This window comes from Silene latifolia, chromosome 1, assembly GCF_048544455.1.
Source record: "Silene latifolia isolate original U9 population chromosome 1, ASM4854445v1, whole genome shotgun sequence".
Taxonomy (NCBI): Eukaryota; Viridiplantae; Streptophyta; class Magnoliopsida; order Caryophyllales; family Caryophyllaceae; genus Silene; species Silene latifolia.
Window position 1 is genome coordinate 168,207,748 of NC_133526.1, and position 25,067 is coordinate 168,232,814.

The following is a 25,067-nucleotide window of genomic DNA, read 5'->3' on the forward strand; positions in this document are numbered from 1 at the left end:
GTTGTTACCTTAATTTGTATAAAGACTACGCGAACATCACAATGCAATGAGTCCACACCATGTAAACTAATTATGCTGCAAAATTTTTAAAACAAATAAACCAAAGGTCAATACCATGAGCAAAGGAATAAAAATTAAGTGAAAAGAATAGAAAGTAAGTTTAATGGTGAATCAAAGGAATTGTTGAAGTGTGTATATATAGAATTGAAGGTTGATGTATTTGCCATAAGTTAGATATTTAGTCATATTAGACTTCTGTAAAACAGGTGATAATCACCACCGTTATCACGTTTATTTGCATAAACTCTATCTTGTGTTTTTTTTTATCTATTTTTATAAGGAAAGTTATATACTTCCTCTACTTTTTTATATATGACGTTTTGTATTTACGAGGTAAGCCTTTGAATTTAATATTTACAAAAATATATTTGTTCAAAAAATATAAAAATGGTACCATTAAATTCCTTACGAAAAACTCTTTCACATGAGTATACATATCATAATATTTAGTCTTATATTTTAAGAGATATTGAAGAGAGAAGGGAGTGTTTCGAAATGTGAGAAAGTCATATATAAAAAAATAGAAGGAGTATATATTATCTTTTTTTCTAGGTAGTTTGCTAATGTTGGAGACTCTATAAACGCTCGAAAATTTTTATTAATATAGATATAGATAGATAGATATGTTTCTAAAAGTGAAGGGGTATCAGTAGAAAACCCCAAAACACGTATTTAAATTGAAAAAAAAAAAAAAGACAAAGGTAAGACGTCTAAAATAGGATTCAGTGCAAATCCGAAATAGCAATCGTTGACGAGGAAGACGTCCATAGTTTTCTGGGAAAGCAAGAAAAAAATGCAGCAGAATACAACGCAAAGCCCTAGATCTCCGAAATCGGAACCCTATATTACAGTTTCAGTGACTGATCCCGTCAAATTAGGCAATGGCGTCCAATCTTACATTTCTTATAGAGTCATCACCCAGGTCCATTCCTTTCTTTTTCTTTCATTCATCTCTCTCTCTTTTTTTTTTTTTTTTTTTTATGCTGTGTTTTGATTCAATCTGTTTTTGTTATTGTATCTATTACGATTATGTTACCGTCAATGGAGTATATAGTTTACTATACTAGCGGACTTCATTTTGGGGATATGCCATGCCATGTATAAATGATGAGATCAGGTGATGCTTGTTTTGTGGATGCTCAGATTTTCTGAGGTCTCGATTCCGGCCAAGGCGTTTTTTTTTCCGGATTGTTTTGAGAGATTCTACTTCCTATTGATTGTGGTGATGGATGCTGTAGGATTTCGAAAGCTATAATCCTTCTTTGGTTGATGTTAAGGTTTTAAGTAGCGATTTGTTTGGGGTGATTTTTAGGAATGTATTTAGAGCTGCTTATGATTCAACAATTTGTCATCATGTCTCACTTACTCATGCAAATCCCAAACCCTAATCCTATTAGTAGTTTCACGCATTGAGCCAAAATTCGGATTATACTTTCGACTTTAAAGTTATCTCAATGAGTACATTTTTAACACTACACTTTCTCAAGCCTGCTTCAACTTTGTTGACTGGACAATTGAAGCTTCTAATACTCTTTACACTCTTGCAAAGTTTGGGGTTCGGTTACCCAACCCTCGGACCCAATGCTTTGTATTAGATAGGAGATTGTTCGCAAACTAGGTTACTAGAGTTTTTATATTGAACCCAATTGATTGTAGACAGCTTTCTACAAACTCGAACTATTTGCCTGAAGGTAATAAAACTCCAAACCAGGCAACATTACTTTGCTGTCTACTTAATTTTAAACTATTGGTCAGCCTCAGATAATCTTGCCATTTTAATGTGCCAAAGAGGGTAAGAATATATTTAGGCAAAATAAAGCAAAATAGATGTTAGGCAGTAATTTTGCTGTTGATGAATCAGATTCAGTGGGTAACGGGCAGGTTGTTTTTGGTAATTGTTGATCCAGTGTCGGGATGCTGATTGATGATTACTATATTTTTTCTAGGCTTATGAAAACACATTTTGTCCTTATATAAATATGGTGCCTCTATGGTTCATACTCAAGTAGTTTGTATGGTTGGACTTAGCGTTGAACTATCTCTTTTCTCCCCTCTAAAACTCCTATCATACCGCCCGACAGTAAGATTATGGTCACACACTTATACGATTATACCTATCAACTTTTAAGATACACATGCCAGCTTTTTAATATAAAAGTGAGAGGTTTCAAATTTGATTACATCTTAATAAGGTTGCTCATGAAGTAGCTCATACTAGACAGTGTTACAGGGAGACGTATGTGGGTTTGTGATGCTCCAACTCAAACTCCTTATACTGTAATTGTTGATTCTCGTTTAGTTAAAAGTTAAGGTCCCTTGTAGACTACCTTGGGAGAACAAATAGTATGGCCACACTTATCATGAAAAATCACGTATTTATCTTGAAAAGTAACATGGCAAACCATCGCTTATGCCTTGACTGTCTTGTATGATGATTTAACTCTTTTCTGTTTAAGGCAGGGAGAGGGGAAATTGGCTCTTAATATCTCAGAATCTCAATTGCTATTGTTGTTTGTTTGCCTGCAGACAAATTTGCCAGACTATCAGGGGCCTGAAAAGATCGTCATTCGTAGATATAGTGATTTCGTCTGGCTTCGTGATCGTCTTTTTGAGAGATACAAAGGTATCTTTATTCCACCTCTTCCAGAAAAGAGCGCTGTTGGTAAGAAAGAGAATTTTCCTGTCATATTTGGATCTACAATCTACTTTTAGGGCTATGTAACATTGATCATTGTGCTTTCATACTTGTTTAATTGTTTTCATGAATTTGCTGTGGTATATTTTTGAATTGAATTTTTTTCTTAGTGAGCAACATTGGTTTATGGGCGCTTGGATGTTATTGTTGAATGGTTGAGTCCCTGGCAACTTAAATTTGCACATTTTATAATAGCTGTGAACCTCTAAGAGAAACAGGTCAGAATCATAGTATTGAAATAACAGTGAAAGGAGCATGTGTAAACGCTGAGATACATTATGTTTTTCTGATCTTGAACACTATCACATAGGGGAATGCTCCAGTTTAGGAAGGTTTTAGGGGAACATCTAACAACATATTGAACATGATGCATCGACGTTTCTCCGATAAGCTTCAGAAACCCTTAAAGTTAATTATAATATCTCCCTCAATATTGAAGTAGGATTAAGTCATGAACCATGAGGCCTTGACGTGTTGGCAATTGAGTTTTTGTCATTTTGCTGGGTATGAATATAGTTTATTTTATGTCAAATGATGACGTATTCGAAATAAGTTAAGACTCCCATACAAAAATCGTTTTTCTTTAGGTGGGTTGGGCGAGGGTGTGGGGAGAAGTGGTGGTCTAAGCTTTGTCTTCTTCTTTATATTAGTCTGCTCTGCACCCTACGCCAGTATTGCATGGTCCGGAGTCCGGTTCACTTGGGTAAATGGTCCGTGTTCGTAGGATGCTATTCCGTCAAGTGGGTTCAAATGTAGCGAACTCTAGCAATCTAACTCCCAATGAATTCCTGTTTAGTATGGACAATTCCGTTTGAGGGTTGGTTGATCAAATCCTAAACTATGCAAGGGTGCCTAAGGCTGAGGCTTGGGAATTGGAAATATATGTTATGGAAAGTCGGGGGAGAGGAATAATTCGTGGAAGGGGTTCTTTTTGCTTTCTAATAGTAGTTGGTGAAACATGGGGATTGAAGGATTTAACATGCACTATGTTTCCATTTCTAATGTAGGCAAAAACTTAATTTGAACCCAATATGGATTAGGAATGAAATAAATTAGAAAGACTCGTAAACTGGTTGCATTTATTTTATTCTGAAGTAGCTATCGCATGATGCATTTTTATTATTGTTGTGAAATTTACTCAAATGTTACACCAGTTGTTGGAGGAGAATGGTGTGTGGTTGAGTATGCTATGAAAATTACAGTGTTACACTGCTTGAAGATGGAGAATGGTCTGTGTTATTTTTTGAAACTTTAATATAGACACACCATATCTTCTGATCTGTACTGTCGCAATTTTGAAGAATATAAGATGCTGATAGATGAGGAATGAGGGTTTCCATCTGATTTTTTTTCGCTGTATGTAGAGAAATTTCGATTCAGTGCCGAGTTTATTGAAATGAGACGCCAAGGATTGGATACATTTGTTAATCGGATAGCCTCACATCGCGATCTTCGTCTAAGTGATGATCTGAGGCTTTTCTTACAAGCTGATGAAGAGGTGAGTTACTTCGTCAGTTTCAGACGAAGAGTTGTCAATTTTTGCATTTTCCAACACTTCATGGAAGATTTTTTGATGTTAGATATTCACATGAGAAGCAAAACACTGTAATTGATATATAGCTTTTGGGGAGATGATGTATAGTTAATTTGATTTGATGTTACACATTTATTGTCTCTGTTCTTGCATTGATTGATGATTTCAAGCTTATTACAATATTCAGTTCCAGCAAGTTATTTAGGTTCTCAGATTTGAAACGGTATCAAAATAGATTATTCATTAAATTGTATTCTCTTAACTCTTAAGACTTTCAAAGTGCGTTTGGGATTCATCTTGACTAACCTTTTGTCTTGATGGAAGATCATGATTACAAAGATTACTCGAGGAGCTGTAAGTTACTGAAATTATTTTATTGCTGAAGTCATGTGAGATCCTTAGAATTTATATTTTCAATTATGCCCTACCCCAAACCAGCTTTAGCCTTTAGCCAACTCAGATACCCTGAATCACAACACCTCAATATGGAAACCTCACAAATTATGCGCATACAAGAATGCCAGTCAACCCCAAGATGACTGTGATGTAGAAGTACTTCTGTTGTAGTGTTTTGGTTTGTGGAGCTGGAGCGGAATTCCTGAACATTTACTTAGGCTCATCATTCAGTATTTTACACTTGGGTCATGTTATTTATCTGGCTTCTATATGGGATAAGGTAGTATTGGGAAAGAATATGATAATATTCACCAATTTTTTTAGTTAAACAGTTGGTGCCTTAGCTATGGAATCTGGGACATCAAATGAGTTTTTTTTTATTTCCTACTACATCATTATATCAAGATTTTGCCGCAACAAATTGGAGGAACTTGTAGATTGCTCCAAGGTTCTATGTCCTTAACTCATTTATCACTCTTTAGTTTATAAAAATAATTTTCTTACCTGAAAAAAAGATGTGTATTTCCTATGATAGCGCGCACTTATTTTGCTAAGAGAGTGGAATTTGTTCTAGAAAATTATGGAAAGATTGCCACAGAAACCTTGCTGCGCAGACTGATGTAGTTATCCGAGCTCATATGCCTTTTCCTAACCATTTCTGCTAGTTCTTCATGCATTGCCTGATACTCAAGATGCCATATTTTCATCTGAACTGCATTTCAGTATTGATATTTTTCTTATGTTTGACTTGGAATCTGTAAGTTAATCATGCTGTGTTCCTGTTTGTCAGACAATGGAGAGGGTGAGAGCTCAAGAGATTGGTCTTTTCAAGAAGAAGCCTGCTGATTTGATGCAAATCTTTAAGGCATGGTCTCTTTCCTACCTGAATAGTTGAAATTTTGGTTTCCATACATAGATGATTAGGATGTAGTAGATCGTTTAATTTATATGATCTTAAATGATAAGAAGTTTTTAAGAAGCGTTGATCTGGTGGCATAACATATCTGCCGACCACATTATGATGTATCGTTGTACATTAATGCTTTTTATTATTTTCAGGACATGCAATCTAAAGTAAGTGATGTAGTTCTTGGCAAAGAGAAGCCTGTGGAAGAATCAACTCCAGAGTATGAGAAGATGAAACATTATATCTTTGAACTTGAAGAGCACTTGGCAGAAGCACAGAAGCATGCCTTCCGTCTTGTCAAAAGGCATCGAGGTGAGGGAAGGGCTACCTGGTTAACTGTTATCTAAACTAAGCCTGTTTGCAAACTGCAAATTATGTGACATAAACCATATTTTTTTGTTAATCACCAGAATTGGGACAATCATTGTCTGATTTTGGGAAGGCAGTCAAGCTCTTAGGTGCTTGTGAGGGAGAATCTCTTGGAAAAGCCTTTTCTGAGCTTGGCGCAAAGTCAGAGGCACTATCAATGAAGCTGCAAGCAGAGGCAGGATATTCTTATTATACAAGATCAGTAATAGAATCTGAAATATGGTTAATTGGACAATAGAATCCGAACCCTGACAATGGATATCATGCTACAAGTATTAATCCCAACTTGTGTGATGTTATTCAGAACAATTCAGTTGTCAGAGTTGGGATTCTTTTGTATGTTACTCAACAATTTTGACCTCCTTATTTGGCTGTGTGAGTTTTTTTAATCATGTCTTTATTTCAAAATATTTCACATAAATAATAGAGTCCTAAATAATAAGGCATCTTTGGTTTTATGTGCATATTATCCAGGTGTTCCATCTTTTGTTTTGCCTTCAGCACTCTCACTTAAGAAAGTCATTCTAGTGATACAACTTGTAAAAGTATTAGGAGTAGCTAATAGCCTAATAAGATGTGAGCTGGTTGGTTGATAGGAAATCTTTGCTTAGCCTAAGCGCACTCCACAAAGTGGAATTCCCTGCATATACATGTATATACTCCGTAATATATATGAAGCTGGGAGTAATTTTCCAATCAACAACTGTTTTGACGCATCTTTTTATTTTATAGTAGGTTCTGTATGCTTTTCTTATCCTTTATTAAATTGTTATCATTTTGTTTGACAAATGCTTTAATGTACAGGCCCACCATCTATTAATGAACTTTGAAGAACCTCTGAAGGATTATGTTCGTGCGGTGCAGTCCATCAAGGTAGGTTTTTGTTTCGGCACATCTAATCTCTAGAAACGATACTTCTTTAGCTCCCTTCGTTTTAGTAGGTGTTGTTCACATCCGTGAACTACACCAAAATGACCTTATGACAAGGTCTCGTTTATGAATGTATTTTTCTGTATGGCGGCTTCTTGTTAATTGTTGCACCTAATTCTGTTTCTGGTCCTTTTGAGCAGGCTACTATTGCGGATAGAGCTACTGCTTTCAAGCAACATTGTGAGCTTGCTGAAACTGTAAAGCTGAAGGAGATCAATCTGTAAGATTCTTATATGTTTTCCTTAAATCACCGAGTATATGTTTGGTTGAATGAAACATCAATTGCATTCAATATGCCTATTTAGTGGAGAGGGAATTGACATGGCAGGGAATGTAATTCAATGGATGATTTAATATAACTGCAATCGCTCAAATTCAACCTTTGTAGACAATTACATGACTAGGAGTAATGCTGGTCACAACTGACTCTGTTATTACCAGCTTGATGTGTGAACTTGATAACTCTTTTTTTATGACATAATATTCATTAAGAGACACCAAGGGGTCATGTACAAAGGAGGATATCATAGAGGTGACGTCCTTCGACAAAAAGACACAATGCGGGTGTTGCCATCAATCAATCATCAATACTATATATTAATTCCAGAAACCAAGGGACTTTCATGCAATTAAATAAATCTATACACATTAATTATACTATATAGTTTTAAATCGCTAGCGCCGTGTGATGGACCTGAACAAGGGACTTCAATGCAAATATTATATAGGTTTGGTTAAAAATATAAATTTAGAAAATATTAGAATATGGCGAGTTTCCTTAAAATAAACGGGTCCCACTTATGGTACTAATTAGTATAAATATGTTAATTATTTAACATACATAAATATAATATATAAGTATATGTTATATTTTGGAAACTATTAAAAGGTAAGTAAATCAATTGATTTCCAAAAATATAACATTCCATAATTCATTAAATTTGTAATTTAATTAGTAAATAATAATGTTTGCTCTTAAATAATATTCTAATCTAATATTTCAGATTTATTTAAATATATAATAATCAACTATTATGATAGTAACCTTCCATATGAGTAGTAAATTAGTAAATAATAATGTTTGCTCTTAAATAATATTCTAATCTAATATTTCAGATTTATTTAAATATATAATAATCAACTATTATGATAGTAACCTTCCATATGAGTAGTAAAAGCAACAATAATATATAGCAATGAGAGTAGTGAAAGTCATACTAGCAACAGCGGGAATAGTAAAATTAACAATAATAAATGCGGGAGTAGTGAAAGAAAAAATAATGACGGCGGGAGAAGTGAAAGTAATAGTAGTCACAACACATATAATGAAAGTAACAGTAGGAACAACGGAAAGAGTATGAAAAATTAACTAACAATTCTATTTTAAGAAAATATTAATTTATTTAAATATACGAGCTTGACAAAACTAAAACTAACGGGTTAATCCTAAAAATAGCAGGAATAGTAAAACAAACAACAGTAACCGAAGAAGTAGTGAACGTAATAGTATCAACAGGGGATGTAGTGAAAGTAATAATATTAACAACGGGAGAGGTGAACGTGTCTCATAATTTGTTGATTAATTTTACCTCTCATCATAATTTCAATATATAAATTGTAAATGTATACAACAACAACAACATTACCACAATGCCTCAATGGCTCCCGCAAATTGCAGGGTAAGGGGGGGTCGGATGTACGCAGCCTTACCCTTGTGTTAGCAACACAAAGAGGCTGTTTCCGAATGACCCAAGATGAAAATTGCGTCGAGAACTGCATCGAAGGACCGCCACTTTACAAAAGAAAGAAGCGCGGCCACTTTAGTGAGCCATTTTGATTTATTCCATTATAATCCATAACCAAAGAATAATGAGTCTTTGGCTCCATTGGAAATATGGAAATTTAGAGAAATCATATTTCATATAAAATAAAATTTAAATGTTAAATAAAGGTAGCCCGGGCGTAGCCGGGCACCAAACCTAGTATACAAAAAAAAGACAACCTAAATATGACCCCCATATGCGAATGAGAGAAGGATAATGACGCTCTAAACTTGACAACTAATACTCTCTTTGCCCCAAAAACTTTGATCACATCTTTTTTGGTTTATCCCAAAATTATTTTTATTTCCCATGTCAAGTAAGATATTAGAGTGTTGTTCCTATATTACCCTCAGTTAAAAGAAACAAGATAGACGGAGTCAGGTCAGTGAAAAGCATTTATGCTAGTCGCCTAGTCATAAAGGGGAGGTTGTGGTGGTTCCCTTCTTATCTCTAGTAAAATCTAATTGAAAATGCTCACTATTTTTCCAGTGGAACCACTTTGGTTCTGAATAATGATGGAATTAAGCAAAATGACGCACCAAACTAGTTTTTATTGTGAAGTAGTGGTCATTCGATGTAATTCTCGGCCCAATTGTCATTTTGGTTATCCTGAAACAACAACTTTGTATTATCTTCTTGTGTTGCTAACATAGGGGTAAGGCTGCGTACATCCGACCCTCGTAACCTGCAATTTGTGGAAGCAAAGGCACTGCGGTAATGTTAGTGAAATGTTTACTATTTGCGACAGGGAGAGGCACCATCACTAGTTCTATGCTATCTTCATTTTATTGTATTGCTCATTATGAGTGACCAAACTTTCTTAAGTGTCAGAAATAGGTGATACAATTTGTGCTTATGCAACGTAGTGAACTACCGTTATGTGTCCATGTGTACTATGCTGTATTTTTCTTCTGGTTCTATTTTGACCTTCTCCATTTTGTTTCCCGTGGATGATCATACTAGAAACTTTGCTTTTAGTAAAAATAATTCTCTATGCATCTTGTGTCGCAAATTAGCACGTCTTTCATTATAGATCATTTGGAAACATGCAACATAGGCATAAGGTTCAGACGTTCAGTGGTTCATAGATCCGACCCCCTTACTCTCCAAGTGGAATCAATTGAGGCAATGGGGTAACATTATAGTTGCTGTATTCGTTGGGCTTGGTGGTATCAAACTATCAATGATTACATCATGTATAGTTGTTCACATCCTTCAGCCAACACACAATACTTTCTCTTGAGAGTTGAGACTCATGCCAAAGTTTTCATATGTGCTTCTGACTGATATTTCTGATTTGAGAGGGGAGTATCAATTTGAATAATTATTGTATAATTTGGCAGAGACAAGCTCATGCTAACGCGGTCGGATAGGTTTGGAGAAGCCGAGAAAGAATATAGAGAGGTGAATGAACACTCCTTAAACTGGTGACTCATGAGATTCCAGCATACCTTGCTTATCATAGGATTTTTCTTGTTTATCTAAATACAGCTAAAAGAGGAGAGTGAGGAAGCAACTAGAAGGTTTGAGACAATTGTCAGTAAGATGAATGAAGAGATGGGACGCTTTCAAGAACAGAAAACAGCCGATATGGGATTAGCTTTTCATGAATTCGCTAAAGGACAAGCTCGCTTAGCCAATGGCATAGCTGAAGCTTGGAGAGGTCTGCTTCCAAAGCTTGAAGCCTGCTCGTCGTAAGATCAAATAGCAGCATTTCCAGAAAAAGAATGGGGTGGTTTGCAGGAATGCCAAAAAGCTGAATGCATCTATTATGCTTGTAAAGAGTTTTATGATTTCAGGTTGTTTGTATTCTGCTGTAGTAGAGATCTGTTGTTTCTGCTTTTCTTACGGATTTAGGTTGTACTATACCAGTTGCCTTTGTCTAAAATCCTACATTTTTATGTATGTAATGGTGCACATGTAGAAGATTTCCTTTTGTATAAATTCATCAATGTTGGTCAAATGAATTGAGAGATTTAAACTAATGATTAATTTAAGGCCCCGGGCATCAGGGGTCTACCTAATTTAACATTTTTAGGGTTGTTTGGTACATTACTTTTTGTTTGTCATTTAGACGATTGCGCTTGTCGTCGCTATCAAGCAATGAAGTATGTTTGGTATTTGCTCCCTCCCATTCACCGGAATCATACTATTTTCAGCTTATTCCCTGGATTCCTACCATTTCCTTATATGGTAAAAATACACACACCAAAAGATTAGCTATATGCCTATATCCTATAATGTATGATAAAATATCGTGAGTAAGCAATTATTAATCATGACCCTAGATAAATTTTCGCTACAGTTTATCTTCGATTGTAGAATTATTTTATACTTTGTATAAGAGCATTAGCAATAGTAGTTCTTATTTCTTGAGATTGTCCCCAAGAACTTTATTTAAAAAGTTTATCTAATAAATCATAAAGTTGATTCTTATTTTAAGAATTAGCACATGGAAATATGATTACCAATAATCATAACATGGAAAATGTGGGGTGTCTTTAAACATTGAAAATAGAGAAATACAGTATGATATGACATGAGAATTTACGAGATTTCATTTTAAAAAATAAAGTTATATTAGAAAATAAGTTGGAAAAAAAACATAAATAAAAAAGCAAAAAATGAAAATGGAGGTGAAGTGATGAGATAGAGAATGGAGCATTTGGGAAGTATCGCATTTAATTCACCTTCCGCCATTACCATACCTTGTTCTTCTTCATTTACCCTTAAACTTACGCACAATTGCTTCTCCAATCTCAACTTTCCTCGTATCGCCTGCTCTTCTTCATCATCATCTTCTTCTGGGGATTCTTCCGATTCTATTAATGGCGGTGACAAATCTTCTAGGTTTCTTCTCTTTTTATGTTCCTGCTTTATTCCCCTTTTCTAGCTATTGAGTGTTACTATAACTTCCGAGTAACGATTTTGTTGGTTTTGACTTGTTTAAGTCATTAATTTGTATTAGTCATGTGTGAATTTATGCAATTTCACGAAATTATTGTTCTAGTCATGGCCAATTTATTTATTTATGGAAAGGCATTGACAGTGGATTCTGTGTTTAACTGACTTCGTCGTAACGTTGAAAATTTTGTTCCTAGAAGCCTAGTAGAGCCTATTAGCTTCCATTTTGGGTGTTCTATTCCGGTGAGGTTTCTGAGTTGTTGCTGCTTATCCCTTGTCCACAAACTTGGTTGGTTTGTTGTAATTGGGAGGTATTCCCTTAATCCTAGTCATTTGCTTACCTCTGTTAAAAAAAAACCCTTACAAAAAAATGTAAAGGTAAACAAATGGAGGAGACGGAGGGGTTACTATTTTTATTGTTTGGATAAGCCTGCTTTGCAAAGCGAGTCCGTGGGATGTCTTGTGTTCTAAAATTGCTATTCTTGCAGCAATTTTTGCATTATTGAAGGACCAGAGACCGTTCAGGACTTTGTTCAAATGCAGGCAGAAGAGATTCAAGATAATATAAGAAGTAGGCGTAATAAGATATTTCTTCTCATGGAAGAGGTGATCTTTTTTTTTTTTTTCAGACCCTGCTACTTTATTAAATGAGCTATTCGTCAATAGTTATCAAATAAATTTTCCTAGGAAGTTCCGCTTGCTGATTTGCTAATTTGTAGGTGAGGAGATTACGGATACAACAACGTCTAAAGCAGATGAAGTCTGTCCATGACGATAGCTCAGAGGATGTGAGCGAAATGCCCATAATTCCGTCATCTATCCCCTTCCTTCCTCACGTGGTAAGTTTATCACAGAAAATTAGCTTAACAATCTGTTGAGCCACATCCAAAATGATTGCGGGGAGGGAGTTCCAAGAATTTAGTTAAGGGTCTCATAGTTCCAACTTGTTAAGTATTGCCACTGCCGAAGAAAATTTTAGCTTAGCTATAAGTTCCCAACTATCTCCCTATGTCGTGCGTCTAGGCACACTTTTGAAACCGAGCGCTGGACTTCGTATTCATCAAAGATATTAGACATCCTTTGCACTGTTGTACTCTCCTTTTCTTTTTACCTTTAAGACAGTGGGAAATATCTTAGATTAACATTCGTGATTAGTTTTCCCTTTCATATGTATTTTACGATAGTTTAGAGCTTCTTTTTTGAAGTTTACAGGCTTCTTTTTTAATGCAGACACCAAAGACGTTAAAGCAGCTCTACCTGACAAGCTTTTCATTTATATCAGGAACTATTCTCTTTGGAGGCCTTATTGCACCAATTGTGAGTTTGTGCAGCCAATGTATCTTTGTTTCAATGTCTTGTTTCCACTGTCTCTTTTGCACCATCACCTTACACTGATGGGTCCATAGATGGTTCTTGTTAGCCGATCGCAAATCATTTTAGGGCCAAGGTTTTGCTCTTAAGTTATTACACGGGCCAACTAACTACCCCTTGGAAAATTCTCCTCTTAGGGCTGTTTTCCATATAAACTATTATAGTAGGCACTCATTAGTCGTAAGGCAAACATTTATATCAAACTTCTCTAGATAAACTTCTGAGTCTTACGAAAGAAAAAGTAAATGGATCCCTCCATTTACTTCTACAAGGAAAATACATTAAATAAAAGAAAACTTTTGAGGTAAAACCTACTCGCTCCTCCCCTCCTTTTTCTTCTTTTCAATTATCATTTCGTATCCAAACACGCCCTTAAGAAGAAAATGGTCAAATCATTGCCCTCTAATCTTAAAAAAGCACATCTTTATTTCATACGTGTTCAAGTCCTGTGCTGAAATTTTCTATCCAGCAAGGCTGAATTTACAGTTAATAGACTTCCATTTTGAGTCTAGACTCCAGACTCCAGAGTACTTTAGACATGGGCAAATTGTTGATATAATTTGAGTATGGCCCTTTCGGTGTCTTTTGCTATGTGCATTTTGATTAAGGGTACAGTTGTAAACACTGTCATGAAGCACCTTAATGTGTAACAACCACCTGCCTCCTACTGTAGACGGCGCGAAGGTCATTGTCAGCAGGAAATTTCTTTTAACGTTCAACAGTTCTTTTTCTTCTCTAACCACTTGATATATATTTTTTTTCTAATTATCCTTTGGTAGAGAGTATGTGTAAATTTTTTTTTTCCCCAACTACAGAAAAGGGACTAGCAGGAAAGAGCGTCATTTCACTCACTGGGGCTTTTGGAGCTAAAATTCTGTCGATAACCAAACATTTCTTTGAAAATTGTAGGAAGTTCAATGATGGAAGCTAGAGTCTCTGTTTCTTGTTGCAAAAATCATTATGAGCCTGAAATCACGTTTTTCTTGCAGCTGGAGTTGAAATTAGGTATAGGGGGAAGATCTTATGAGGATGTCATTCGAAGCTTGCATTTACCTCTACAACTGAGGTATACTACAATATTCTCGCTTTTTTTTTGTTGAAGTCAATTGAAAGTCTTCTACCGACAAGCTATCACATGATCCTTACTGTTTAGAGCATATAATCTGTCAAGCCAAGATTGTAACTTATCTTTCTAATTTCAGTCAAGTGGATCCCATCGTGGCATCTTTCTCTGGCGGAGCAGTTGGAGTAATTTCAGCGTTAATGCTGATTGAAGTGAACAATGTGGAGCAACAAGAGAAGAAAAGGTGCAAGTATTGCTCCGGATCCGGTACGTACAAACTTATTCTCAAAGCATTTTATTCACTTAAAATTTTCTCTAAGCATCCAACTCTTCTTTTCTACTAATTTCTCCTCAAAGGCTCAAAGTATTTAAACTTCTAGTTTTTGGAATGTGCTAAATATTACCAAAGTAGTTCACTAACTTTCTACTCTTATATAGTGAAGTAGCTCTCAGTCTATTTATTATGTGTTACCCAGCGACATCCGCCATGTGTTTTCAACGGGGTAATACTGCATACTACCAAGGAAATGAATCTTAGGCCCATGCCAATAGGGCAACAAGCTACATGAAGGATTTTTTTTGGACCTCAAACTCAAAACTGACTTCCTCGTAAAAATAAATGTACACCATTGCTTTAAAAAAAGTAAGCATTTCTCGTAAAGAAACCAAATTGAGCTTCTAAAGGTTAGCTGTAAAATAGAAGTTTAATAGTTTACTCAAGGCTTTGTATAGACTCTAGGAGTCTAGGGAGTGTATGTTTAGGTGACTTCCAGGTAAATATAGATGCTTCAAATTTGAGCTGCTATAATTAATCCTGTTCTTAGCTCCAAGCCACTTCTCTTCTTTGGTCATATGAAGTATTACTTATTTCCAAGGTATCAACCTCCATCTCGAAACCCCTGGCAAAGACTTCAGGGCCACAATCAAGGATATGATATTCCTGTTGCATCTTTCCTCGTCTGTAATAAGTGAGGTGGACAGATGCTGTAAATTGGCTGCTTTGAACGGCTATATATGTTGACCATGAAAGTGGCTATTTTTTGGTCATAGATGATCCATGACGGTGTAGGGGCCTTAGGGGGTTTTAGCATTCTCTCTTGAAATCTATGTTTTATTTTATTTTCGAAAAGCCAACGTAGAACTTTCGATATTCAAAGATTTTGGTAAATGATGAACTTTAGTATGCTTGTAATTAGCAACTAGTCTCATTTGGTAGTTTCGCGATAATTTTTGCAAATGTAACGTTTTTTTTTTTGGTGTAAACCGGGGTGTCCATCGTCGACAACAGTGTATAATCCCCTCGCCGCGCGTGCTCTCACGAAGAGGTAAACGGCTGGCCAAAGAGTTTGCTCCATTCCCATGGGCAGGGATCGAACCCCTTACCTCATGGTTAAGGGATGAGGTGAGCAACCACTGGGGTGACCTGATACAAAGACTTTGAGGTGACAAATACGTAGAAAGCCGATGTCCTACTTGAGAATGTATCAGTATGCTCAAAATTGAGACTTGCTATTATGTGGTCATGTTAAGCACATCATAAGCTGGTGACTTGAGGACTTTTTTGTTTAACCATTCGATTCAAAAGGCAATTAATAAATGACAAAATGATACATAGTTCTGGAATGTTTTTATTTTTTATTTTATTATTATTATTTTTAACGTTGGGAGGGGGCTAGTGCAAGTGTTCACACTAATGTTGGGTGAACGGAAGAATTTCCCATTACCATCGGGGTGCATCAAGGTTCCGCACTTAGTCCTTTTCTCTTTGCTATAGTTATGGATGAGTTGACAAGGGATATTCAGGACGACATCCCTTGGTGTATGATGTTTGCTGATGATATTGTGTTGATTGATGAGGCAAAAGAGGGGGTGGAGAGAAAGTTGGAATTGTGGAGGCAGACTTTAGAGACTCGTGGGTTTAGGCTGAGCAGGAGTAAGACTGAGTATTTGAGGTGTCAGTTCACTAAGGGGGCGGGGTTGAGATCGACATCTATTATTCAAAAAGATGGGGAGTTAGACGGAGATGTGGCTCAGAGAATTAAAGCGGGATGGTTGAAATGGAAGAGTGCTTCAGGGTTTCTATGCGATAAAGATATGCCCCAAAGATTAAAGGGAAAATTTTATCGCACGACAATTAGGCCCGCCTTACTTTACGGTTCCGAGTGTTGGCCGTGAAACATTGTCACATTCAAAAGATGAGTGTGGCGGAGATGCGCATGTTGAGGTGGATGTGCGGACATACAAGTAAAGATCGGTTAAGGGATGAGGTGATTAGGGAAAAGGTAAAAGTGGCGCCAATAGAGGACAAGATGATGAAAAACCGACTAAGATGGTTTGGCCATGTGAGAAGGAGACCTATGGACGTACCAGTTAGGAAGTTAGGAGGCTGGAGACTTGGAGAACAGAAAAGGTCCCTAGAGGTAGAGGAAGACCGAGACAGACATGGTTGAGAGTGATAGAGCACGATATGAGATTTCTGGGGCTTGAAGAGAGTATGGTGACGGAGAGGGCACAATGGAGGGAAAGGATACATGTGGATTTTTAGTATTTGATGTTTTTTTGACATATTTAGTGTTTTTTTATTTAATTTAAAGAAATTAAATTATTTATTCTTCTCTCCTTTATTACACTTTTTTACCAACCACTTTCTTATAAATTTTACTTGGTTCATTCCGGATCCTTAATTCTATTTCGGTTTTTAAAAACCGTTTTAATCTTTTCTCTCGATTTAAATTTTAAGCTTTTATAAAAGAAATCCGGAATTCGATTTTAAAACCCCTAAGTTTACCTTGACTTTCCATTACATTTTCGTTCTTCCTTTTTGTTTTTCATTTTCCCTTTTTTTATTCGCATTTTGTGGCGTGCGTTCACCCATGGACGGTTCGAAATGATGATTCATGTCAGCCGACCCAAAATCATTTTGGGATTAAGGCTCTGATGTTGTTGTTGTTGTATTATTTTTAACGAACCCTTGTTTAGGTACAAAAAGAGGAGGGAAGTGGAGGGGTGGGGGAATACAGCAAAACTCTAAAGAGTTTAATGGATCCCTCCATCTCTCCCTAACCCAACCTGCTAACCAAACAAGGGAATTTGCCCCTCCCTTTCCCTCCAAATGCGTTCATCCAAACAAAGGGTGGAGCTGAAATTTGCACTTTTTGAGACTCTTTTCCTGACTGAAGGCTCTGGGCAGGCTTAACTACACGTGTTGCTTATCTTGATGACTGTTTAAACCGTGACTATTATTGTTAGTCCATAACTCCATATGGTATTTGCGTTTGTTCTCTGACTACATGAAGATTGTAGGGTATGATGTCTCATTCTCTCACCATTGCATGGCACAGTGTCTGTTTTTATTTATTCATTAATTTTTCTTTACATATTTTTTACGCTTGTAATATTCTTTGATCAGTTGTCACTTAGTAGTGGGTTTCTTTTGTAGGATACTTGTCGTGTGCTCGATGTTCTTCCAGTGGTGTATGCTTGAAGTCTGAACCTATCTCAATATCCAGTGATCTCGATCGCCCCTTGCGAGCTCCAACTCCACAAAGATGTCCAAATTGTTCGGGTGCAGGAAAGGTAATCCTTCAGATACTAATTATGGGTGTTGCTGCGTTAATGAACGTGTCAACATTATTATAGATTCCAATTTTGATATAGTCAGAACTCAGAATTGCTTTATGTTGCCATGTTTAAAAGAAAACGTTCTGTAAGTGTGCTGTGAAGTGTGAACTATGATGTTATGCTGTTTGTTATGATTGATATACCTCTATAGGAGATATTTTTACTGTTAACACAGGCACTACATTAGGAGGAAATCTAAGTTTCGCAATAACCTTCAATTGCTGCTGATGAGAACAGTTCGACATATCATGTTTGTTTTTCCCTTTCTGCATAGATACCTCTTATAAGGAAGGTTAAATTGTTCATAATTATTACTCCAAAACCCAATTGACGATGATCGTTCCCTGTCTAATGTTCAACCTGACGACACTTCTCACAACTATCCTCATTGCTACAGCAATATATTATTATGCCAGATCTGTGTGTCAAACATTGGAATGCATTTAAGAAAATAGCATTATCTTTTGCCAGAATCCATCTTTTGAGACTCTTGTTAACCATGAACAACTATGTTACTCAATTCGTTTAGAAGTATCTGACCCGGATGTGTCCAAGTGTCGGACTTGGCTATTTTAATGGAAAATCAGCACATTTTGGCTTAGAATGAGGTGTCTAAAAGTCATATCCATGTCCGAGTGTGGAGTGTCCGGCACGGGTATGCTAGGGAATAAGAAGAGTTGAAGTAATATATTGCAAGCTTTAGGTACGAAATTTGTTGTTTCTTCGTAGACAGAGATACTTGAAGTCGCTGAAAATCTTGGGTTTCATACTAGTAATGGTTTGATACTAATCTCAATCAATGTAATAGGTGATGCTTACTGCAGCTAGATTTTCTCCTATGTTGCAGGTGATGTGCCCTACATGCCTGTGCACCGGGATGATAATGGCAAGTGAACATGACCTGCGAATTGATCCCTTCGATTGATGTGGATATCCAACGTCAAATTGTCGTCATATAGGCATGTAGCAAAATATTGTAGAGTTGATGTAATTTGATGTTTATATCCTTGTATTTACCATCTCACCTTCCTCAGTCAAAACTGCTGTGAGATGTACATGTGTATTTTGATCGCTTTATTAATAATCGCCACAACTTTTGTTTAAGCTCTTTTTTCCCCCATTGCATCTGTGGTTAACCTCTTGAGGCATCAAAGAAAATGCCACAATCATCTTTTTTTTTTTTTTTTTGTTTTTGTTTTTGTTTTTGTTTTTTTTTTTTTTGATAAAATAAAGATAAATTTACAAAAGAAATTTTCGAAGCGAGTTATGAAATTCCTATTCACTCCCCTCACTCCCCTAGGACAGAAACTAAGAGAGCAACAATGGAAATTAGACGCAATAGACTTAATATCCTTGATAATGCACCTAATCGACGCGATCGCCTTTTCCGCTCCAACAACCTGCATAACCAAGTTAAGACAGTCCGTAACAAGCCTAACATGAAGGTACCCCTCGTCTAAGGCCCATTTAAGCGCCATGATAGCAGCATGTCCTTCGGCATGCAGGGGAGAAGCAACGAACGAGATTAGATTTCCTTAAATTCCCATTACCATCCAACAAGCACCACCCCATACCAGAACTCCTATCAGCCCTCCAAGCTGCATCACACTTGACAGTGCAAACATTCCCGCACACAGGTCCACCAACAATCCAATAAGGAAAGGAGTTTCTAATCCTCTTTGCTAAAACAAGATCTGGAGAGAGGTCCAACATAGGCTTCTGAATTAGGCTATCTACCATACTACGCGTAGCCTCATTCATAGTTTGGATATTGCCGAGTATAGACTTGATAGCACCTATAGGCCAAGGGCGTCGATTTCTGAAAACCAATTCATTCCTGCAACACCAGATTCTCCAGAGAGTAGCTATAAGTGGATAAAGGAGGGAAATAGGGTCCAGACCAATAAGAAAGTAAGTAATCCAGTTAATGACCCACACCCTAACATCAATATCGACTCCCTCCGCCAGTCTAAGACCTAAAAGGCAGCCAAACAATAGGGCTTTTGCAAAACTACAGTCTCTGAAGAGATGCGAAATAGATTCCACATAAGGATTTAGGCCATCACAAAGAGTACAGGAAGAGCGCCAGATCATATTTCTCTTCAGGAATTCAGACCCCACAAGAAGGGCATTAGCCATAAATTTTCATAAAAACACCCTCAGTTTATAAGAAATAGGCAACTTCCAGAGCTTTGATTTACAAAAGGCAACAATGGGTGGAGACATTCTAGAGCAGTCAGCTACAGAGGTAGATCCATTAGATAGGGCCGTAGCAGCAACATGATATCCCGACTTGACAGTGAAAACACCATGTTTAGAGAATTTCCAATAGAAGAAGTCATCCATAGGTTGGCACGGAATATAAGTTGCGCGGATTTTTTTAGTAACTTCCTCTCCTGGATCAAAACCAAGAGAAGAGAGATCCCATCTCCTATGGCTATCATGAACCTCACCGACCAAGAGCGTAGTAGCAGTGGGAGCATTGATACGTGCATTTTGTATAGTCTTTTTAGCCTATTTTAGCACGTATTTCCATGTACTTTTGTACTGTTTATATCGCATTATGCCCCGAATTGGCTACTTTGGTTCGTTTTGTCCGTTTTGTAGGAATGGACGTGAAAGTAGTGGAATCGTACAATTTTCGTCCTACTTTGCATGCATTTTGAGGAGACGGGATTTTTCAGAGTGAGATCTTGCTTTGGGATGCGTGAAGGAACGGTCTACGAAGCAGTCGGCTACGAGTTTGGACCTGTTCAGAGGAAGAACACTCGATCGAGCCCTTTTATTGGTCGATCGAGTGGTTTTTGTGGCTGAGTTGGTCGATCGAGTGGTTTGTTTTACTCGATCGACAGTGCTGGAATTGGAGGTTACTCGTTTGAGTGGTATTTCTACTCGATCGAGTAGATTTCTTGAAGAAGTACTCGATCGAGTTGTTTCAAACTGCTCGATCGAGTGGTTTGGTCTTTAATGGGCTTTAATTAGTCCGTGAACGTATAATTAGCTTGTGGACTTAGCTTATTTCTATTTAAAATGCACAATAATTAGGTCATTAGGATCTTTTCATCTATTATTCATCTAGGAATTACGTTCACTGCTTTACACTCTCTTCTCTCAAAACTCTCTACTGTAACTTTTGCTTTCGGATTATTTCTTGCTCGGATCTAGTGTTCTTTACGCCAGAATTCTTGTCTTTGTAATCCTTCTCTCTTCCTTAATATTAATCTTTCATTTATTTACTTTACTTGTTTTGTTCCCTTTAATTTCTGCCCTAATTCATTTATGCACATTTATTATTGTTTTATCATGTTTAATATTAGTTATTTCGTTGTTATTAGTCTTGACAATATTAATAGCATGAGTAGCTAAATCATTTCATGTTAGGATTAGGGGATCTATGGTATAAATGTGACGATGTAGTGAATAGGTTAGATGAATTAATTGTGAGACTCTGTCCCCATAGCAATATAACTGTATTTACTGGTCGGGACTAAATCTTTTCGGTAACTTGTCGTTAGGAGCACCTGGACCAAAACACAATTTATAGCTTCACAAACAACTCTACAAATAGTAAAGAGGCAAGTAAAGGTCGGATCCCAAGGGACGGGAATTGAGATGAGATTTCTATTGCAACTAGTGGTGTCTTAGGGGTGTCACAATTTGGGTTGATGTAGAAGGTCACTAAACTAAATAGCAATGAAAATAAACAAGCCAGATGAATTAAAAGGGTTGTAAACAATTGATAAAAAGCACTAGGGTGTCATGGGGTCATAGGGGATTCATGGGAATTGATCATACAAACATGTTCTCAAATTATAAGCAAGCAATTATTGTTGTGATGGATTGAGTTGAGTTATATCTTACAATCCTAGGAAAGTTTGGGTCCCGGAGCCGAATCGATTAGATTGTACAACACCTACAAGTCGACTTAGTCTTCCCTACTCAACAACATGCATGGTCTAATGAGACTCGAGTTGGTTTATGTCTTACAAGTCTCATTGAAAAGATAGGTGATGGGTAAAAAATGCAAGGATTCATAGGCTCACATTTCATCAAACATAACATGTGCATGATTTGAGATCAAAACAAGCAAGCAAATAAACCATGAAAGCATATTAATTTAAGCATGAATCATTCCCCATGTTGGTTTCCCCTAATTACCCATTAACCCTAGCTAGGTGACTACTCACTCATTATCATGTTGAACATGATAGCAAGGTTGTCAATCATACCAACAAAGTGAAACATGATGAATAAATGAAAGTAATTAACAATAATTAAAAAGGGATTAAGAGAATTATACCTACTAATGATTCCAATAATAAAGCAAAGAATAAAAGAAGTACTTGATGCTTGATTGAGAGGTTGTCAATCTCCCAATAATAACCCAAATAATCTTCAATTACCCAAAATAAAGGATGAACAAAAGAGAGATTAAGGAAATAAAACTTGTATTAAAACTTAATTAATTGTTGATTACAAAATTAAAGAGAGATTTGATTGATATTGACTACACTAGAGATTGCTAAGAAGAACATGCTCTTCTAATTAGACTAATGGGGTATTTATAGTGGGGATTAGGTGTTGGAATTAGGGTTAACTAAGGGCTTAAATGAAGATTAAGTCCCTACTTAAGGAAACGCCGGTATTTTTGGAAGGATGGGCATCTTTCTTGAAGCTTGAAGAAACGAAGTTGTGCTGCCTTGGAATCCGTGCGTCTTAGGCACGGGACGACCAGATTCGTGAGTTGCTGCCCGGGCGTCTTTGGGAGAAGACGGGCGTCTTCTGGGGTTGCTGCCCGGGCGTCTTGTAAGGAAGACGCACGAATTGTGGCTTGGTGGACGGGCGTCTTCTTGGGAAGACGCACAGATTGTCATGCAGCTTGCTTTCTTCTTCTTTTCTTCCCTTTTCTTCATAAAATCCTTGGGTATTTCCTCGGGGATGCAAGGATCTTTTCTCATCATTGCCCATCTACTATAGTATGTACAAAGGCCTTCTAATCTTGTCTCTCCTTGATGCTTGGTCATTGAATTCAATCAATTTAGTCTCATTTTGCCATGAAAATGCAAGGTTTGCACTCCTTTCCTACCAAGGACACAAAACCTCAAAGAATACGCAAAACAAAGAACTAAAGACAATAAATGACCCAAATATGCACTAAAAAGTATGAGAACAAGGCTAATTCGGGGACTAAATATGCTCTAATTATGGTCACATCAAATATCCCCAAACCGAACCTTTGCTCGTCCCGAGTAAAGAGGTGACAAAGACTAGGACCATTATTTAAACTAACCTAATAACATAGCCGATGTGAGACAATTAGCGGGTCTCACTCCGCCCCTTCAACTCACAACAAGACAACCATGAGGTAGGATGCCTTCTTGCAAGGCAAGGTGGGTCTTGCCAAAATGGCGACACATCCAAACATTAAAGCACACAAAACAAGTAATGGATGCATCTACAAAAGAATAGCCACTTTCCTCATCTAAGTGGCGGAAATTATCTACAAGGGAAGCAATTCAAGGGTACACACTCCTTCATAGATGCAATTTGTTCAAACTACTAAGCCTAGAAGGATACCAATAAATCACCTCCAAGTTGTGTCAAGCTAGGGTACCTTTGTCCTCAATCGTTAAATGCTTTTGTCAAGAATAGACTCCCTATGGTGTTAGAAACACTGGAGGATCGCGGAATTCCCCCTCTTGCCTAGACAAGAAGAAGGGTCGTCCCCTCTCTACCATGCACAAAAATGGATACGATGGATAAAGGGATCAATAGACATTTGAGTTTCATTTTGGGAGTTTGCTTTTGTTTTTGTTTTCCCCCCAATTTCATGTGGCATATAACATTTGAGAACACTTTCTTGCCATTCTTTTTTATTTTTGGCATTTCAATACTTGACAATTTTCAACTTTTTGCATTTCTTTTTGAACATTTTCAAAGTCACCCCATATGTAGTGAGGGTGACTTATATTTGAAGCTTTATGAGTTCTATTTTTGCTCCTCTTTTCATTTGATGCATTTTTGCAAACTTTCTTTCACTTTTCATTTCATTGAACTCAAATTGATTTCTTTTTGTACCCATTCCCTTTGATGACAAAATGTATGGTAGAACATGAATGATGGATGGATGGATGCATGATTTCAAGGGTCACCTTGGAATAAACGGTAGCCAAGGAGTTATCACACCACAAGGTACTCTTAACTAGGCCTTAATCCATGGGTCAAAGGATACTAGCATGACACATCCTAGGGTGTTTTACAAGTATTCTAACAAGCAAAGTCTTAAGAAGAAAAAGCATCTACTAGGGCCTATATACACTTGTCAAGCTTCCCAAGTAGACGGTTTCGCAAAATTTTTCTAACATGCAAACTACATGCCATGATGCAACTAATATATGAACATCCTAATGCAAATGATTCTACCAACTAATATGACATATACACTAAATGCAAGTCCTAAGTTCACATTGTTATACCGCATCAATCAAAATAAAGCCACATAGTCATTAACATAAAGAGGAAAAAGGAGATTGGAAAGATCATACCATGCGGTCTTCAATATCCTCATGTCTCGGATGTGGCGTAGTCGATCAATGTGAACAAGGGTAAAGTGAACACAATATATACAATATATACATGACTACACTACAAAGGAAATGAACTTGTTTTTGGTTTTTCAATTTTTCAAATTTTTATGGTTTTTTCGAAATTTTTTAATTTTTTTGGATTTTTGAATAAAAGTTAAGTTAGAATTCCCCATCCCCACACTAATATGGGCATTGTCCTCAATGGCCAAAATGATGGGAAATCATGCAAGCATGATGCATGAATTCTACACTAAATGCAAACTACACTAATCTACACTACATGATGCATGGGTTTTTGTTTATGACGGAGAAGATAATTTAGATTACCTCCCGTTGTGTATGTATGTACTTCCCCAAACCGAGTTAGACATTATTGCTAATGTCCTATGGTTGGGTGTAGTTCATGCACACACGATGCAATGCATGAAACTAAATTTGTCATTTTGGATTTTCAAAAGTGAGAACAATGAAATAAGAACACCTCAATGGGGCCGAGGTGTTAGTCCTCTATGTTGCTAGGACTACTCCAACCATGATCAAGATTGATAAAATACAAGTTAACAAAACACAAACTTTTTTTCATGAAACTTGAAAATTAAAGAGGGAAGATGAGGAAACTTCACTTAAACTTAGGTGGGTGCCTCACGCCCGCTCCACCTAGCTATGAAGTGATCCTCTAGAGATCGCCGTCATCTCCCTCTAGATCGCTATCCCATATCTCCTTTGATGCATCACTCATATTCGGGTCCATGAACTCGTCCTCTTCACTTTCAAGCTCCACCGTGTCCCCTCCGCAAGAATTGTTGC

At 36.9% G+C, this 25,067-nt stretch overlaps 2 protein-coding genes across 3 annotated transcripts; both read left to right on the forward strand.

Annotated features, from left to right (window-relative positions):
• The first annotated feature begins 627 nt into the window (after positions 1 to 627).
• Positions 628 to 10,745, forward strand: LOC141611280 (sorting nexin 1). 2 transcript variants are annotated; one of them, XM_074429797.1, is made up of 10 exons: positions 628 to 982; positions 2,587 to 2,683; positions 4,120 to 4,253; positions 5,476 to 5,550; positions 5,745 to 5,904; positions 6,003 to 6,136; positions 6,766 to 6,834; positions 7,032 to 7,111; positions 10,058 to 10,118; positions 10,206 to 10,745. In XM_074429797.1, exons 1-10 carry the CDS (start codon positions 854 to 856, stop codon positions 10,410 to 10,412), a joined length of 1,146 nt encoding a protein of 381 aa, XP_074285898.1. In that variant the 5' UTR covers positions 628 to 853; the 3' UTR covers positions 10,413 to 10,745. The 2 variants fall into 2 exon arrangements, with proteins under 2 accessions (XP_074285898.1, XP_074285890.1); XM_074429789.1 differs by having other exon boundaries at positions 698 to 982; positions 2,587 to 2,722.
• Positions 10,746 to 11,243: 498 nt separating this feature from the next.
• LOC141611294 (protein ORANGE-LIKE, chloroplastic) lies at positions 11,244 to 18,777 on the forward strand. Its single transcript, XM_074429809.1, has 8 exons — positions 11,244 to 11,564; positions 12,107 to 12,224; positions 12,338 to 12,457; positions 12,849 to 12,935; positions 13,979 to 14,055; positions 14,192 to 14,319; positions 17,492 to 17,628; positions 18,521 to 18,777. Exons 1-8 carry the CDS (start codon positions 11,371 to 11,373, stop codon positions 18,596 to 18,598), a joined length of 939 nt encoding a protein of 312 aa, XP_074285910.1. The 5' UTR covers positions 11,244 to 11,370; the 3' UTR covers positions 18,599 to 18,777.
• The last annotated feature ends 6,290 nt before the right edge of the window (positions 18,778 to 25,067 follow it).